Below are 17,861 nucleotides of genomic sequence, written 5' to 3' on the forward strand. Positions count from 1 at the left end.
CTCGACGGAGACTCCGAAATTCGGCGTCGGTAAAATGCACATAGCATGCAGTAACACGACGCAGAAAAAATGATCAGTTGCAAAAAGAAAGGTGCGGCCGCTGGAACAAAAGGGCCAATTGTGCCTGGCGCGCGAGAAAGAAAATAGGGGCCGAAATCAGCGCAGGCAGCTGTCCGAAAATCGGTTCCCACAGCCGCAGCTGGTCCGCCGGCCGCTCAAGAGAGTCGCCGAGTGCATCTAGCAAGCTGCACCAATAGGAGAGCAGCGGCGCGCGCAGGTGGTGGTGGTATTATAAAACCAGGGTCCCGCCGTCGAGCGGGTTCAGTTAAGTTGCGCTTGTTGAGGAGAGAGGTGTTTGTCGTGTACGTGCGTCTGTGTCATAACAACTGTGAACATGACAAAACAACGACAGAGCTCCGCGTCGCCTCGAGTGGTTAACCGGGTAGACCGAGAATTCAAGGGCCAGAGCAAGGTCGAGATGTACCTGGATAAGCTGACCGACTTGGTGCCGTACGTGCCGCGCAACCGCAAATTGAGCAAACTGGAGGTGATCCAGTATGTCATCGAATACATTTGCGACCTGCAGGACGTGCTAGACATACAGCACCCTGTTCCATCTTTGGTGGCCACCGAGAACTCGACAGCGACCGCCTCCGCCAGCTCGCAGCCCGCCGTCGCCGCCGCCTCCAGACAACCACTCGGGGTCATTCCGCCCAACACATACGCTGACTCGTTGTCCTTAGTGGTAAGTTTCGCACACACGTTCTTTCTTTTTTTCCTCTCTCACCCAGCAGCTTTCCTTTACGGGAAGCGAGCGAGCGTATTTATGCACTTGAAGGCCACTCGGGGCACTGTTATTCCCTAAATTTCGGAGCAGGGGTATTATTTTATTTTCTGCGGTGTCACTGCTAAATCTTCAGTTGGAAATAATGCACCGCACAGCTTTCTATTTGCTAATTCATATTTAATTTTACCGGCCGCGCCATGCATCTCCTCTCGTCAGATATAAGTATAACCTTTCCCACACTCACATAATTTCACGGTTTGCTGCTTGCTCAAACACTATCCTCGAGTGTTTGCTTTTTATTTCGACCAATTTGTGGCGGCTGACTTTCTTTCAAATTGGAATTCCGCTTCACCAGAGCCAGTACATAATACATTCTTTTTTGCCGAAAGATACGCGGCGCGGCACGGCGCACACCGTCCGTCCTCTTCCTGCTGCTCTCCCATATAGTTAAGTTAGTCACGTACGTGACGTGCCTCGAACGGTTGCCACTTTTTTTCAATCTCTGCCGTGTAATATAACCTCAAATAGAAAAGAATAGCAGCAGTCAGGCAGGCAGGCAGGCAGCGAGCAGCGAGCAGCCGTTAGATCAGGGCCATTTACAAGTTTCTCAAGGAGTTTCTCTTCTCCTATTCTCACCATCATTATTATAACACCTGGCGTGCGCACACACGTGTGTGCATGTGACCATTTACAATAGGGCCTTTCAGCTGTGTGTTACGACATTTTTCTGGCTTCATTTTTCTGGCTTCAGATTTTAATTTGCATCGACCCCCTGCTTAATTCCTGATTCATCAAGGGGCGCGTTAATTTCCCCAGAGAGAGAGAGAGAGAGAGAGAGACACGAACCACCCTCGCCCGCTAAAACCGACCACACCCCTCGTTTAGCTCCGCCAGTGATCAATAGGCTGAATTTTGTTTGTTTTGTGTTTCAGAACCAACCACAGTTGGAAAGCGAAAAGTCGTCATCAGCAGACAACGAAATGTCCACCTGCTAAGAACTGCGTGGATCAATTTGTGCAATTTTTCACGTTTAGAAGAGCGAATGAAAGCCGCCCCCCACCTCACCACCTAGATTAAAAGTGCATTTATTAAACAAAGATGATTCACCTGTGAGCCTCGCAATGCCCAAAAAGACAATGTACAGAACTCATGTGCGCGAAATCAGAATTAATTTATTTATAATTTATTACAATGTTATGATTCCCATAGATTGCGGAATAAGCAGAATTTGATGAAGATTTCAAATTTCACTGATTAAGTCTCGTTAGCATCTTCTGAAACTGTTCATCGATCCAATCTCATCAAGGACGCCTGATGGACGACAGCAGACTGGGAAACCTGCTAACGAAACCAGTACAAAGCTACGGCGTCGACTGTATATATTTCTGCAGCTTATTTCTACGATGATTGAGCGCCATTTGGGCATTTCCCACAGTGCAACATTCTACTCGTTTGAATCCCACGAATTAAAAGAATGTATCCCTTAAAAATCATGCCAGTGTAAATTTTCAGTTCCATCGAGAACTTTGCCACATAATTACCAACACAGATTGTTGAGCGGAGAGAGAATGCTGAATGGCTGCATCATTTTCGTAACCGTCTGTGATTTTTAGTTTGTAACTTTTAGTGTTAATGAAATACTGTCCGCTTAACTTTTAGTGTTAATGAAATACTTTCCGCGACTCATTTCCATACTTAATAAGAATGTAATAATGCAGAAAGAAATGGAAATAAAATCATGAAAGTTCAATGAAGACCGAATAGTTTTATTTTTTATTAATCAATCCTAAATTTAAGCTGAAAAACCAATGAAATTTTTATTACTTTGCATTAAAAATAATAATGACTATTATTTGGCACCGAATATAAATTTCGCATCTCACACCTGCAGGCTACGTACTAGTTTTTGCTTTTTAATTTTTCGTTTCACACGAGCATCGGTGCATAAAATTGTGCTAAAAATTGGCCAAACAGGTCCCACACCGGCGACCAGGAAGATCTCGAGGCTCCCACGTGAACGTTCTCACACCGAAAATGAGCCGAGTGAATGCACTCGTCGCTCCTATTGTTTCTGCACTATACTTTAAATAGCATCTAGAAATTTGTGCCTCGCACCGCTCAGGTCGTGAGAAACAATTTTTATCGCGTTGCGGGAGGAAAATCATTTATCACGGCTGCGAATCTCGGCCAGTGAGGCAGAAAGGGATGTGAAACATTGTTTAAAAATTGCAATGAAAAGGGTATTATAAATTATAATGTTACACTATCCTACAAGTTACTTCATAATTATTTATTCATCAATGATCAAAATAGAAATGATGCCATTCCCGTGACATCCGTGTAAAGTGCGTTGCATAAAATGTTTGCAAAATTCCTCTCATTGTAAGGCGAGGCAAGTTGACAGTATAATATAGCAACTATTACAAAGTTTTGCATGTTTCCTCAGAGGTGAAAAAGATTTTATTTTATTTGCCATTGATAGCAAAAATCACTCGCTCCAGTAAATGCCGCTTCATTCCAGAACTTCAGTTAGTTGTTATTTTGCTGTCTGACGCCCTGCCAGAGTGGTTGTTCTTCCTCTAAATTATTTTTATAATTGTTTGGCAGGGCTGGGAAGATCTACACGCAAATTAATTACGACTGAAGACCAAAGACATGAAACTGAACTGAGTCTTGCTGTCTGACGCCCTGCCAGAGTGGTTGTTCTTCCTATCAATTATTTTTATAATTGTTTGGCAGGGCTGGGAAGATCTACACGCAATTAAATTACGACTGAAGACCAAAGACATGAAACTGAAGCTGGAATATCATCAGAAATTGTAAATCATCTGCAGATGTACTGAAATAAAATAGTTTTTCATTGTCTCTGTAAATTATGAAAAAAATCTAATACAAGAAAAATACTGGATAAATAAATATGATACTGAAAACTATTTTTTGCTAACAGAAACTACTTTCTCACCGCCCCGGCATTGGAGCGATTCTGGGAACGAAAATAAAAAGCCAAAAATTATCCATCCTTGATGGCAGTGCGAGCGGAAAATCATATATAATATTTAACAACGAGCATCAGCTGAGTCACGACGGCGCGGCGGCGTTTGGAGGTTGTGTACGCGAATATCGGCGAGAGCACCTTCGGATGGATGGCCGGAGAGAGAAACAAAACTCGCGGCTTGCTCGTCGAGCTGGAATACGAGCGATCGAGGGAGGTCACTCGCGCTGAGCTGGTAACGCACAGGTGTTATCCTTGCGGGCATTGTGACTGAACAATCAGCCTGCATCGCACCTGCTCAGACAAGAAGGACGCGACCGACGCGACGCACAAATAATGTAATGTGCAGCGGATGGAATTCTCACCTTCGCTTCGTGCCAGAGATAAGGGCGCACGAATCAAGGAATGCTCTCTCGGAAATTTCGTCTGACACACCGAGCTGCAATCACGGCTGGCCAGATGTCGGAATGAGTCTGTTTTTTCTTTCTCTTTTTTTTACTGAGTGAGTTCTCCTTGAAACATCACCAGGATTTTCCAAGCCATGACACGTGCAGGAAAAATAGAGAACTTGATTTGCAGACTTTGAGTCAATCGACTTCTTTAAAGCACTTCCTAAAACCTGAAAACAAATATCTATACCAGCTCTCTCACTTGGGAGAGCATTTTAATTAAGTTGTATTATTTTAACGGAGTCTTCGGCATGGAAAACTGAATTTTTAGTCCAAGTTTGATTTATTTGAGTTTCAAAGCCATTCCAGGTTGAAGGAATAAATACAACATTTGCATATTGATTTATTCCAAGAGGCAAGCTTGGATTTACCCAAGGTAATGAGAATGAGTTTAAAGTATAATTAGATTAAACTAACAGTAGAGAGGAAATACACACATCCTTATGTATACAATATACAAACGTTGTAACACGTTTAAGTCGTGTTAGTGAACTCATTCCTTATTTGAGATAAATCAATTAACAAGCGACTTCCTACAGAGAGCTAGAGCATTTTGCCGTCAGGAAGGAAATTCGATCGCCGATAAATCATGACGAAAACAAAAAGCCAGCCTCACCACGTGCATAATGAGCAAGTAAACAGCTCAGTTTTGACGCGGTCTGGTGGTTTTTCATAGATCGTTGCTCCATAATTGCGAGAGCAGCATTGCACGCGGATTTCCATTCACGACCGCCGTAGCACAATGAAAAACATTCACTTCTCGTAATAAATTACACGTTTGGAAGAGAAAAAGGTTACGTCGATCTGGAAAGAGAAACTGTGACAGCATGGAATTCAATTCTGCAAATCATTCTAAAATATTCTTTGCTTAGGGATTCAGCAATTTTTCCTTCGGGCTTGATCTAAGTATTTAAATAGTGAGAATTATTTAGGACCTATACGAAATAAATTTGTCTCCACTGTGGCGCCTTCTCGCCACTACTGTCCTACTTCTTCGCATTTAACCTGTATCGCCAGGTGGCAGTACAAAGGTGTGCGACAATCAATGCACCCTTACTGCACCTTCTCCCCCACTGCACCAAGTCTCGCACGACAGCAGTCGCAACACAATATTCTCTCTCCGGCTAGGATGAGTTTTCGTGCGAGGATGTTCTAAAAACTTTGATCTCGAATTAATAAGACCCGCACTACGGGGTAAACTGTAATAATTATTTGTATTTCGAAAGTGATATTTTAATTGTTATAATTGTTTTATTGAATTGTGAGTTTTAATTATTAATGTAATTTCACAGTCCTGATCTTGGTCTTGATCTTAATTACTCAAAACCACGAGACATGAATAAAAGACGAATTACTACAATGAAGAATACGCATTTCTGTCACGGCTTCCAGTAACCCACACCGCACTTTCTCTCAACCAAAAAAAACTTGTTCTAAACAAAATGATTGGGATTTCTTTTTAATGCAAGTATTTGAAGTTTTTAAAATATTTCTTCAACAAGTTTAAAGCTCCCCGTCCTTTTCACCGAGATGTTTAAATTTTACTCTCGAGCCAACAACCACACAAAGGAATCAGTCAATTAGCAAACAAATTGCGTCGCAGAAAATCTTGGTCAATGCGTAATTGATCGAACATATTATAGGTGGTCTGGCTGCGATCCAAATATTTACTTCCTCTTTGGTTCGCTTTTGGTAGGTCGGCGGCCAGGTAATTCAATCAGAATCGGAGAGGCAATAAGAGGAGGGAAAAGCATCACCGTGTAATGAAAAGCTGGCGGGAATGCATTCACGTTACGCAGCCGTGCACGCATTTCTCATTTTGAATGCAAACACACAATCCACCTGACAATACAACAGAGTTTTTGATACCGCAGAGGTAAATTTCCCCTCCAACGGGTCGTGGAATTTATTAAAACGCAACAAACAGCTTACAAATTGTTAAGTGTCATATTACAAATAAAATTAAATAGAGTGTGGGAAAGTTGTATCTCCATTTATGCGTTTTTTTAGAAATTAAAAACCTAAATTTTGATAGAAAGGTAAAAAACATGTGGGGTGATTCACAGGGAGATTCGAGTTGTGAGATTGTCAATTTCGTTGCTCGATTTCAGGCGCACATTTTCAACGGCGCTGGTTCTAAATCCACTGCAGCTAATGCTATGCTGTCATGAATTTTGAGTTTTGTTGTAGAGGTAAAGAACTGCTGACATGGCCAAAAAAGCTGCTGTACAGCACAAGAGCGTGTGATTTTAATTACTCTTTTAAAATGTTTCAATTTAATCTATGCATTGTTAGCTTGTGGGAGTAGACAGCCGCATTGTCAAATCATTTTAAATTAAAAAGCTTTTCATTTCAAAACCAATATCTTAGTAGATATTGAAATATTTGGAATTGATACATTCTTTAAAAGTCAATATTAATTCAAAATGGATATTTGCAATTAATTAAGAAATTTTATAAATGGGTTTTCATAATTTAAATATAAACTGTCTAAAATTTTATTTTCAAATTTTAAAAGGCCCTGCAGTGTTTTGTTTTTGTTTAGTTCATGAATTCATTTCCACGACTCTGAGCGGAACACACCACACCTGTTTCTTGAAAATCATCTCGTCGTGACACGGGTTGTGAGTTAGTCAAGAAGAGCGAACGAGCGAGCGAGTGAGTGTGCATGTGCACGGCGCACACAAATGAAATTTTTTCTTGTTGCACACCTGGACAGATTTATAGGAGCGTGAGAAATAAAATGAATTCATATAAGAAGAGCCCGGCTGGCCTGGCCTCACTCAGCTGCAGAGTGCGAGCGAGAGAGAACGAGAGAGAGAGATAAGCAGCGAGCGCTGGAATTCCTTAGGAAATAACGAGAAGAGGCACGCCGGTAATGAGAACATGTCAGCAGTGCGAACCCACTCAATCCAAGGGTATTTGCGCGCTTTTCCCACAAAGTTGCGTAATCCACGCCCGCCTCGCATCTCACCAGAGAAAGTGAATATTTTGCAGATTTCAAATCACGCCGACGATCTTCAAACTAGACTGTGAGAAAGAATTTCTGCGCATTTGGTTCATGCATTGAATTACCTATGACGAAACCGATTTCATAAAATATATAAATTTTCCAAGTAATAGACATTGAAAGGCCATTCTTCTCAGAGAGGATAAAGAAAAATTAAAATTCGCAGAGTGTGCAAATAATGATAATCATAAATTGCAAACAGAGATAAAAAAGCGAGTTTTGGGGTGATGCGCTCATTGAAATGAATGCTAGTTTTAAGTCTTGTTCGATATAAAAATCTGCGAACTGACTTTTAATATTCTAATTTTACGGGTATTTAGCTGAGCTTAATTTGGATTTATTTTAAAATCTCTATCCCCAGCTCTTCATTTTCAAAAATTACGTGCTCTCTGCGTTACGTTAGCCTAACATGATCAAATGCGCAAAAGTATTTTAAAAAGTTGCGTTTGGGATCAACACTCGAGGGGAAAACATTAAAAAAATGGCCATGTCTGATTTGACAGTCAATATTTACTTTGGTGTTCGTTTGATAAGGCTTTTGAGTCCTAATAAGCGCACCCTACTTTCATAATTTAAATTTAAAAAATAATAATAATAATACACAATAAGCATAAAACAAGAATAAATATTAATTACTTCTTTTGCTTAACATTTTAAACTATACTCAATCCACGTTCTTTCAGGAATGATTTTTTAACATGTTGTAATTTTTTTATTAAAAAAATTATGTGTTGTATTTTTTAATGACTAAGCAATTAGAGGAGACCCTTTAAATCAGGGATATTAGATTCATCCACTGGCCGAATCGAAAAAAGCAATGCGATCATTGTTTACTCCAGTACACCCTTTTTTATAGTCATTAAAATTGCCATCATTCCACCAACTACTGAATTTCAAACTGCAAGCATGTTTTTTAATTAAAAAAATCCATTTGTGACAAATATAGTGGCACTCTCAATCTTACCCTCTCTGTTTCTATTTTCGAGACGATCTTTCAATATTTATTAACTTCCATGAGTGCAGTGCTCTATTCGATCAGCCGCCGAGTCCTCTCGCAGCGTCCAACGCAAACAAATAATAAATTCGAAACTCTGTTTGGCACGCATATAAAAAGGGAGACGGCTTGCAGTTGAATAATACACATGCACACTTGAGCAAATAAATTCTCTCCGCTATGTGGGAACAGCCCTAGATCCGCCGCTTATGAATGAGAGAGAGAGAGAAAGAGAGAGAGAGAATCAACACTGTCGGTTATAATTAAATTATTTTGTAAGCAAACAGCTCGATATCGCATTGGAAGCCCTGTATCCGTGTGTTTGCTGCATTGATGCTTATAATGAGCCAGAGAGGGATCGAACACTTCATATATATCCTACTTCCAGACAGAAATGAAGGGACAAGAGGGGATGGTTGGGATTTTTGCGATGATGAAAAAGTTTTCATTGTCCTATACTTTCAAACGCGTATGCTAAAAAACCTTTTTGCTAAATCAAGTTACACTGGCTGAAATTAAATTTATTCCGGGACAAACACTTTTAATCAAATCTCAGTCGTCCCCCAAAAAGTCCTAATTCGTTATTTGTTTGCCATTCGAAATGTTAGTGCGAAGGAAAATCAAATTAGACTTTGTGGGAACATCTGCGCGCCCTTCTGCCGCCGAGAGAAGGAAAAGCGGCAGCCCTCCTTTTAATAAAACGGCAGCATGGCCTCCGTTTCATTAGCCAGATTGCTTTCTTCTAATAAAATACCTTTTAGATTTGTCACCATGTCGATTAATAAATGCCAGGCGGGCCGACGCAATAAAAGCTGCATCTATCATCTGCATGCCCGCGTTTAATCTCTGGTTGTAATCATCATTATTGTGCAGCACGCGTAAGCCGCTCATCCTGCAACAATGCAGTCGAGTAGTCACATGCTCTCCCGTATATTATTATGTGCCGACGAGCTGGTGTCTTCAACCCTCGACCAACCCTAGAGGAACTACACCAGGCATCAGAATAAGCAGGATGAAAAATGCTAAAACACTTTAATATATCACAAAAAGCACTAATAAATTCAAGAAAATTTATGGCAAATGGATATACATATTATTTTTTCGCTATGTACTTGTTAAATATTTAAGGTAATAACTATTTTTGAATGTGTCTAAATTGAAGCTTTTTAATTTAAGAAACAAAAAAATAAAAACCCAACATTTTTTATTTCTTTGTTAGTTCCGTTAATTCAGAGCCAAATTTTCGAATGAAACAATTAAAATCCACCTCTCAACTTATTGGAACAAAATTCACTTCTAGTTTATCAAAATTAAACTAAAATAAAATAAATCTAAGCCTTTATATTTTTTATTTTCAATTCTACCAGCGTGAAATGTGCAGAAAAGTCGAATTTCTCCACTCCACGCAGTCATCCGCGGGCCCGGGGGTTTGTATATATGATTGTGCGGGGGAGGGAGTGTGCACTGCACCCCTCATCAGTGCATGACTAAAAACAGCAATATCTTTCCACCCTCTGGTGAATTCGGAGAGTATGAAAAGGGTGTCGCCTTGTCTCATGAATATTAGAGCTGATATTGGCCCGTTGGGTGGGGTGCCGCTTGCCAGGGGTGTGTCGGCCCCAAAGTGTACCGAGAGCTCTGAGCCATTACGTCTGTCAGTATGGGATTTCGAGTGCGGAGATGAAGACGTGCGTTATATTGTATACACATTGTGTGCAGTAATATACCGGCCGCGCCCGAAACTCATTCCGTCTGGCTTTCTGCCTCAATTGCTCGCGCGTCTGTCGCTTTTGCGGCTTGGTCAGGGACTGGTGGGCCCGTGGAAGTCAGACTTTTGCTTAAAAACGTCGATGGTCTCGTGGGCCGTCTCGATCCATTTGTCAGCCAGCATGCCTTTGGTGATGTTCCGTCTGTTGTGCTCCACTATTGTGTCAATTTTCGACAAAAGTCAGAATATTCTCCGGGGAATAAAAGAGACCACAGGAATTCCTGAATTCAGCCAGACGATTTTAGCGCGAAATTCCGGAAAAGTGCTAAAGATAAACACTGTCCTAGATTTTCGATATATTTCATGTTTCGAAAACAAGTTCACTTTAATGATAAAAAGTTTTTCAAAATTTACAACTCTTTTCCTTTCACATTTTCTGTTTTTCAGTTGTAATTTAAATGTTTTGGTCTCATTGATTATTAATTTATTCTGACAGCTCAGTTTCTCGTCAAATGGTGGAAAAGATTAATGTCTTACTCAATTACGTTTTGATTTTTTGCTGCCGAATTACATCATACACTTACAAACTGTTTCAAATTTTGACTGTTAAATCTAACAAAAATATTTTTCTACTTTTTATTTTGTTGCAAAATGATGGTTTAATGAATTTTTAAACGCCATAAAGAACCACTAAAATGAATATAACCTTTTTAAATTGTCAAAGGTTCGTAAGTACCTTCTAAAAATACAATTAAACTATTGGAAACTGTCTTTAAGCCATCTGTTTTTCATAAAAATTTAAATGTTAGATTTAAATTGAACAATCGTATTGGATTTTTAGGACGGATGCAGTTTTGCAGCTCCAATGTTGAAATCGAATTGAGTGAGCGTCGAACGAAATGCACACCCTCCTAAAAAGACGTCGGCAGGACACAAAATTCAAATCGTAAATTGAAAGGCGGATTGCTCCGTGGAGATGCTAGCGAAGCAATAACGCAATTCCACCATTTCCCCATATTTCTATTGGAAAGTGAAAAAGCTATGGATTCGCGTCATGCACTTTACGCATCAATTTTTGATGAGATAATGCTTCTTTCCTGTGGGCTTGTTCTCTCGGGAATCACCCTGAGAGAGTTCCCAGCAGCGTGCGAAATTTTTCACAGAAGCGAACAAGGAAAATGAAGAAATCAGAATGAATGACGCGAAAATGCACCCGTGAATGACAGTATAACAGTATAGCAGTCGCGGCTGACGGAGAGAGCGAGCGAGTTTGCAGCTCGCTCGGTCCACGAGCACTTGACTTATTGATCCTGTAGCTAGGCAACCGCGCGGCAAGCACAACGAACATGGCGAGCAGGTTGCCTACCGAGAGCGGCGACTGGCTGAGAGGCTCGCCTTTCGCTGATTGCGGAACGATAACGTCGGTGAAGATGGAATTTCACGCAAGAACAGTTTCAATTTTCCCAATACAAGGAAAACGAGTTTTTGTGTTTGCCCACCTCTCCTTTATTTTGAGCCTGCTTAAAGAGAAATTTTTATCGTTGTTAAAATTGTTTTTGTTAAGCATGGAGCAATTTTTTCTTAATTTTAACGCACGTTTGGTTCGTTCCGAGAAGAAGAGGCTTTTATCTAACTAATGAGATGGTTTAATATGGGTTTTTATGGGAATGTATTGCGTATTACCTGGTTGCAGCTGAACAGGACCAACTGGCAATTCTTCGGGATTGGCTGGAATTGTTTTGTGTTTTCATTGATTGTTTAATTTAAAAATATTGTGTTTTTGCTTTAGAGAGAATTAATATGTGGCTTTTAAGTTTCAAATTATATTTATAATTAATTCTTGTTTTTATTGAAAGGTTTCAAACCCTTCATTCGTTTTCCTCAGATTTTATTTATAAAATACTAACTGTGCATGAATTCGAGTCAAATTAATGTTAAAACTGTTTCAAATTCATTCAATAAATACCATTTTTAACTCATGATTTTATAATGCAATGGAAAGTTTAAAAATCATCGAAATTGTGAACAAAGAATTTTATTTCTTCGACCGAACTTTTCAAGCTGGACAGACAATTCAAAATTATTGCTTACTATACACCGCGTGTAGCAGCCTTTATATGCAAATTAAATCAAGGCATGTTGCGTGACGGAAAACTCAAGTAGGGGGCGGAACAGTTACGTGCTGCGTATTAGATTTTTAAAATGCAGGTTCGAGCAGTAAATAATTTCAACAGCGGCACGAGTGTAATGTTTCACTATAACTCCAATTCAAAATATCAAAAATTTCTTATAAAAATGTCGTACCATACATCACTAAGCAATCACTATTGCAGTTTTTGGATTGATGTGCATCAAATTTTTAAAAACATAACGGAATATTTGAATTGACGAGGAAGAAAAAAAATCACTACTTTATTTTCACCCTTCTCCTTCATCGTAGATGCGGTTTTATAAAGCCTTCTGTTTTCAAACAGTATTTGGCGTAAAATAATCGGTTTGATTGGCTTCTCACACTTTGATGATTTAGACAGTTTTAGTTATTAAACAGTTTTAGGCTAATTAATTGGTCAAATATGACGAATAAAATGGTAGATTTTGTAGAAAATTAACTAATAAATTTTGTAATTATTTAAAGAACCTCTATTTTCTTTACGATCGTAAAAGACGCTGTTTAAAAAAATATCAGGCCTAAAAATGAAGACAATACCCTATAAATCTTTTGAATTTTAGATTTAATTTTTGTTACATATTCACTATTCTAACTTTTGAACTAATCCAGTACGATTGAGAGAGTGCGTGAAGCGCGAATAAAGTTAGTAACACAATAACAATTATTAGCAACCACAAGCACGACTTCAAAAAGATTTTAATGGTGTTCGAAAATTTTTTTAAAGCATTTTAAGCATTAAGTTCAAATGATTTAAAAAAAGCAATTTTAATAAGGAAAAAAGAACAGTTTACATTTTTTGGCTCTTAGTTTCTATTAGAATACACAATATATTTTATTCTTTAAAATCGGGTCTCAGGCTTGAGAGCAAAATTTCAGACACATACTAACAACTATTATTATGTTTCCCTCGTGAAACTTGATCCGCGTGTTTGCGAAAAGATCGATGGCTATACCCTTGCAAATATGCATTTGATCGATCACGCGGGCAAAAAGCCTGTTTACTCGGTATAATCCACCGCAGCCGCACCGAAAGCATAACTTCCAGGGGAACAGAACAGACCGTGGGGCTAAAAGCTAAAAGAGCTTTGGTAGTGCAGCGCGCGCAATCAGGAAGCTTGAGTCATCGCGCTGCGTAAGTGCAGGGCCAAAATGAATTCTCCGGATATATGCTGCTGACTTCGCCATCCCCACGGACACGTGGCCGCGACCGGAGTGCACCCCCTTGGAAAAAAACACGTGCACGAATGTGTACATTTATTCATGCTGCTGGCTGCTCTAATAATAAGACCATCTGTATGATGTGTGTCTCTTCTTTCTTTCTTTGCCGCTGCTGTGCGAAGGGGATGCGCTCTCGCGTTTGCTATTAAAAGCCCCGCGGCGGCCGCTCTTTTTCACTCTGTGCGTGCGTATGTATTGCATTCCACGCCGAGGCCGCGCTGCAACCAATTTTGGAACACGTGGATTTCACAAATGCACCGCTGCGCTTTGTGCTAAGCGTTTGCTTTGAATATATTTTGCCCAGGTGCACCGAAAAGCTTGCTCCTTTTGTGCTGCAAGCTGTTTTGCTCATATCGGCGTTTTTTAAAAATAAACTTCTGCATTACAAAATTCTATTTGCCATACTGACTAAAAGTGGAGAGTAGAATTAGAGGGATTAAAGGGAGGAGATAATAGAAGAGGGCTTAGAAATGTTTATTGCGTCTTTGCGTTTTGTTGCTGAGAGACCAAGAGATGGCGGAGATTTTCGCATTTATTCAAATACCCCGCATAGTACATGAGACAAACTTGTTTAAAGTGTCACTGATTAAATCGTACATAAGTTTACGAGGAATTTATTTCTTATTGTTAGCGTCATTTTTTTTCATAACTTACGTGCGATAGATTCATGTTCCTTCCACACTGCCAGAAAGGGCACAGACCAACAAAACTAAATCTTGGTCAGACCAAAAAATATAGCTAACAGTAGTTAATGTCTAGTTTACTATTGTTTCAAAAACAAGCAAGTTTCCCACTAAACAAGAAAATCATCAATTTTTGTCATCCCCGCAAAATGAAAATTAATCTCGTTTTTTGTGCGTCAGGTGAATGAAGTCAATAAATTTAGCACAAAAAAAAAATAAAAGGAAATAGTCCAAGAAATGGCGACAGAGCTTGCAATGTATAGCAAAAACGTGTTGTTGCGTTTTATGAATTGAAGCTAAAATTCTAAATGATATTTTTTGATCAAAATAAACCAAGAGCAGACGATTTCTGTCCTGTCCCTGTCAATCCTCTATTACCACGAATAACGCTGTTATCTTATCAAGGTTTAATTATTCATGGAATTTTTCTCTAAATCAGTCCATTAAGAAATTTTAATGTAGCGTGAACATTTTTTGTTCAGCGTAGAGTGAAAATGAACGTACTAACTCAAAGAATAAGCGCGAAAAGAGTGGCTCTATTAGATTGACGCTATGTATGAAATGTAAATATTAAATTTATTATATTAAATGTAAAATAATTTTAATTATAGATAATAAAAACGCTCTAAATTAGATATGCCGTGACCTTCAGACTTCTGAATTTATTCTGATCATAAAGGGAACATCAAATGAGCATAAAGAAATAATTTTAAGCTATTTGAACCACTCTTAAAATTGACTAAACCCTACTACTGCAAAACCCGTTTAAAAACAATTTAAAACCGCTCTAAATTAGCTCATTCTCCAGTTTGAATCTATTTTTTCTTGGTTCCATTGCAATTTGATTTAAAAAATGTTTCCTATCTGGACATCCTAGCGATCCTCAAGATTGTTATGAAATAATTTCCACTCTATAGAAAAATTTCTCTTTCTAGAAAAATAAAACGTATAGCTTGTACTTGGTGCTGTCAAAGAGCTGTTAAATTCATTCATCTCTCGAAGTTACTTTATGTTTGCGAGCAATTTGCAAATGAATGCTCACGACATGAGTAACAGAAGAGTAGCTGACTTTGAACACGAGAAAAAAATGTTTATTATGAAAACTGTACAGCTCAATATTTTAAATTAATGCCACACTCATGCAAATACCAAAAAAAAACTAATTTACTGTTTTGTAAAGACTGAGAAATAAAATAATGTCCTTCTGCCTCTTGAGTAACATCGGAGGTAATAAAAGCGCCATAAAGCAAACACAAATTTTGTCGAGTTTGTACACTGCTGGAAAAAATATAAACAACAGAAACATTTCATTTATCATACTGCTTAAACATATGAAAGTTATAAAAAATGTATTCTCTCCCAGCACAATCACACTAATTAAAGAGCCGTTTTCATCAGACCACGTGCTCGAAATTCAAATGAAAAAGCAACCTATCATTAAAAACGTGATCCCTTCGTTAGCGAGACGAAATGAAATGGCAAACGGAGAGTGCGTCGCGCGACTTTCATCCCCGAAATTGCCGCCGAGCACGTGCCGAAGTCGGGGGAGGCGAGGCGAGACGCCGTCGGGACACGTGCAGTGCCAAGCCGATCCATGTATGTCGTACTTTGTCTCCCGGACGACTGCATAATTAACTAATTTGATCCCGCACGCTGCATGCGAGTCGATGTCTGTCTGGCCCGTGCTGTCGATTTTTCCAAGCTTGGTGAAACCCCCAGAGGAATAGAAGATTTTGCTTCCAATTAGTTGGACAAACTTTTGCAAGCAAAGCAAACAGGGAATCGTGGGAAAAGGAGCTCGCGTGGGATGGGAACGTCGACTAGAGATAGGCTGTATTTAAAATTCGTTTCCTGCTGAGCAGTGTCAAATTTATTTAAAACAAGGAAACTATCAACCCGCGGGAAAAAAATTGTTCGAACTTGACCCCTTCATTTTAATATAAACATCATATATCCCATTATATTTATGGGGATTTTGTATAAACTTACGAATCAAATTACTGTATTTTGCAACGAAAATAAATAAATAAGATAAATTGTTAGAAGCAGGAAAAATATTAGTGAAAGAAAATTAGGATAGCAATTGCAATTATAATTATTACATCACCAATTCGATTAGTTAGAGTAGTAATCATACCTGCATTACAGGATTTAACATTTTGATATTAAATTACTAAACAATAAGATATTTAACCTAAACCATCCAACCAATTAAGATACTAATTAAGTTTGGTCTTAAAATTAACGAAATTAACGATATTTTTGATAAAACAAACATGAATAACAGCCAAATAAAACGGCTAAGGTTGCGGTCACCTGCTATATAATCCTTTCTAAATTAAAGAATGCTGCTAGCAATAACACCACGCCTATAAACATTATAGATATGTAATCAATAATAACAATATAAGTTTATGACACAAACATTATTTATACCAATATTTGAAAAGTGCGACCACTCGAGGTTGTTTTCATGTTGAATATAATTAAAACCAGGCTTCATCCTCGTTGTCAAATTAAAGAGAAATTCGTCTTCTTTACCACCTGTGAGATGTGCGTGTTATTTAACAAAGGGGTGGCTTAGAATTTGTTACATTTGGTCTTTGGAGCTTGCCTCAAGTGCCTCATGAATAGGTGGGTGTTTTTTTAAAAATTGTATGGAATTTATATGATTTTAGATGTGACATTATTGTATTGTTTGTTATTTGATTGTAATTGTAACTCATGATTAGGACGTACTTGGTGACGTCGAAACTGGTCGAGAAATAAAGAAGACGAATTTCTCTTTAATTTGACAACGAGGATGAAGCCTGGTTTTAATTATATTCAACATTATTTATACCTTTCAACAAATTTTTGCGATATTATTTGGCCGATAGACTATTTTTTGTGTGTTCAATCATTATGAAAATATCGATTGTGCGTGATACATGCAGTTTATATCTGTTGAAACCTCATTTGAATCATTTCAAAGCTACCTTATATACAGTTAAACGATTAAAATGACAAATTATTTATTGAAATAGGAAAATCTCATATTTTATTCTGGGGACGCAAATTAGCAAATTAGTATGAAATATTTATTCAATTTTAATTCTTTATCTAGAAATTATGTCACGCACTCCCGCAGCCAATGTTAAAAATTTTTATAATAAGTAGATTAAACAATACATTATGCAGCATTAATTTGGTATATAATGAAAATGTCACTTATTTGTTTTCGATGATTTGATTGTAATGTTCTGTGTGTAATGACCAAAAAACCTCAGATAAAATGTAAAATACATCATCTCATCAACCACTATTTTGCCTCACGAAACTATCTGAAAATTACCACTACCAACCGAAAAAGAAACTAAACTTAATTTTCCAGCTCTGCTTTTTCTTCAGCTCCAGAAATATTTTTGTAACGTTTTTTCCAACCTTGTGTCTGAAATTAAAATATTTTCATATTACTGCAAATTTTTATGTGTTCTTGTTATATTAATTCAAGAGACTTGACAAAGCTTAAAAAAATATTGTATAGTGGCTTTTTAGCTCGAGTAAAAGTCTGAATGATTCCCGACTCGCTTCACACTCTCACGCCGGCCAAGCAGAAACATAAAACGCCTGCGAAGCCCCCTTGATGCAACCGGCGTGCCACGAGTATCTAGCGGGTTGCATAACTCAATAATCAAAGGGGGTCCGTCGTACGCGCTTTCAATTTTTCGCTCTTCGCGTCTGACAGCACGTGAGGAGTGAATCAAATTTGCGAGAGGACCCTCACCGCGGCCGCAAAATATCGACCGTCTCTTTTAATGCAATTTCCTCGTCAAAAGTAAAAAAATAAGAAACTGCTCAATTGGTGCAT

The 17,861-nt window shown here is 38.5% G+C and overlaps 1 protein-coding gene across 2 annotated transcripts; it reads left to right on the forward strand.

Moving 5' to 3' along the window:
- Nucleotides 1-330: 330 nt before the first annotated feature.
- On the forward strand, nt 331-2,541 carry emc (Basic helix-loop-helix domain-containing extra-macrochaetae). Of its 2 annotated transcripts, XR_010575548.1 has the most exons (3): nt 331-745; nt 1,720-1,938; nt 1,997-2,541. XR_010575548.1 is itself a non-coding variant. In XM_065495268.1 (2 exons), the coding sequence occupies exons 1-2, from the start codon at nt 395-397 to the stop codon at nt 1,780-1,782; spliced, it is 414 nt and encodes a 137-aa protein (XP_065351340.1). In that variant the 5' UTR covers nt 331-394; the 3' UTR covers nt 1,783-2,541. The 2 variants fall into 2 exon arrangements, 1 of the variants encoding a protein (XP_065351340.1); XM_065495268.1 differs by having other exon boundaries at nt 1,720-2,541.
- Nucleotides 2,542-17,861: the final 15,320 nt, after the last annotated feature.

The sequence above is a fragment of the Cloeon dipterum genome, chromosome X (assembly GCF_949628265.1).
Source record: "Cloeon dipterum chromosome X, ieCloDipt1.1, whole genome shotgun sequence".
NCBI lineage: Eukaryota > Metazoa > Arthropoda > Insecta > Ephemeroptera > Baetidae > Cloeon > Cloeon dipterum.

Excerpts from the sequence above, each read along its gene's own strand:
- emc (XM_065495268.1), top strand. The coding sequence starts at position 395 with ATGACAAAACAACGACAGAGCTCCGCGTCGCCTCGAGTGGTTAACCGG. Across the intron at positions 746-1,719 it reads CTGACTCGTTGTCCTTAGTG|AACCAACCACAGTTGGAAAG; the intron begins GTAAGTTTCGCA and ends TTTGTGTTTCAG.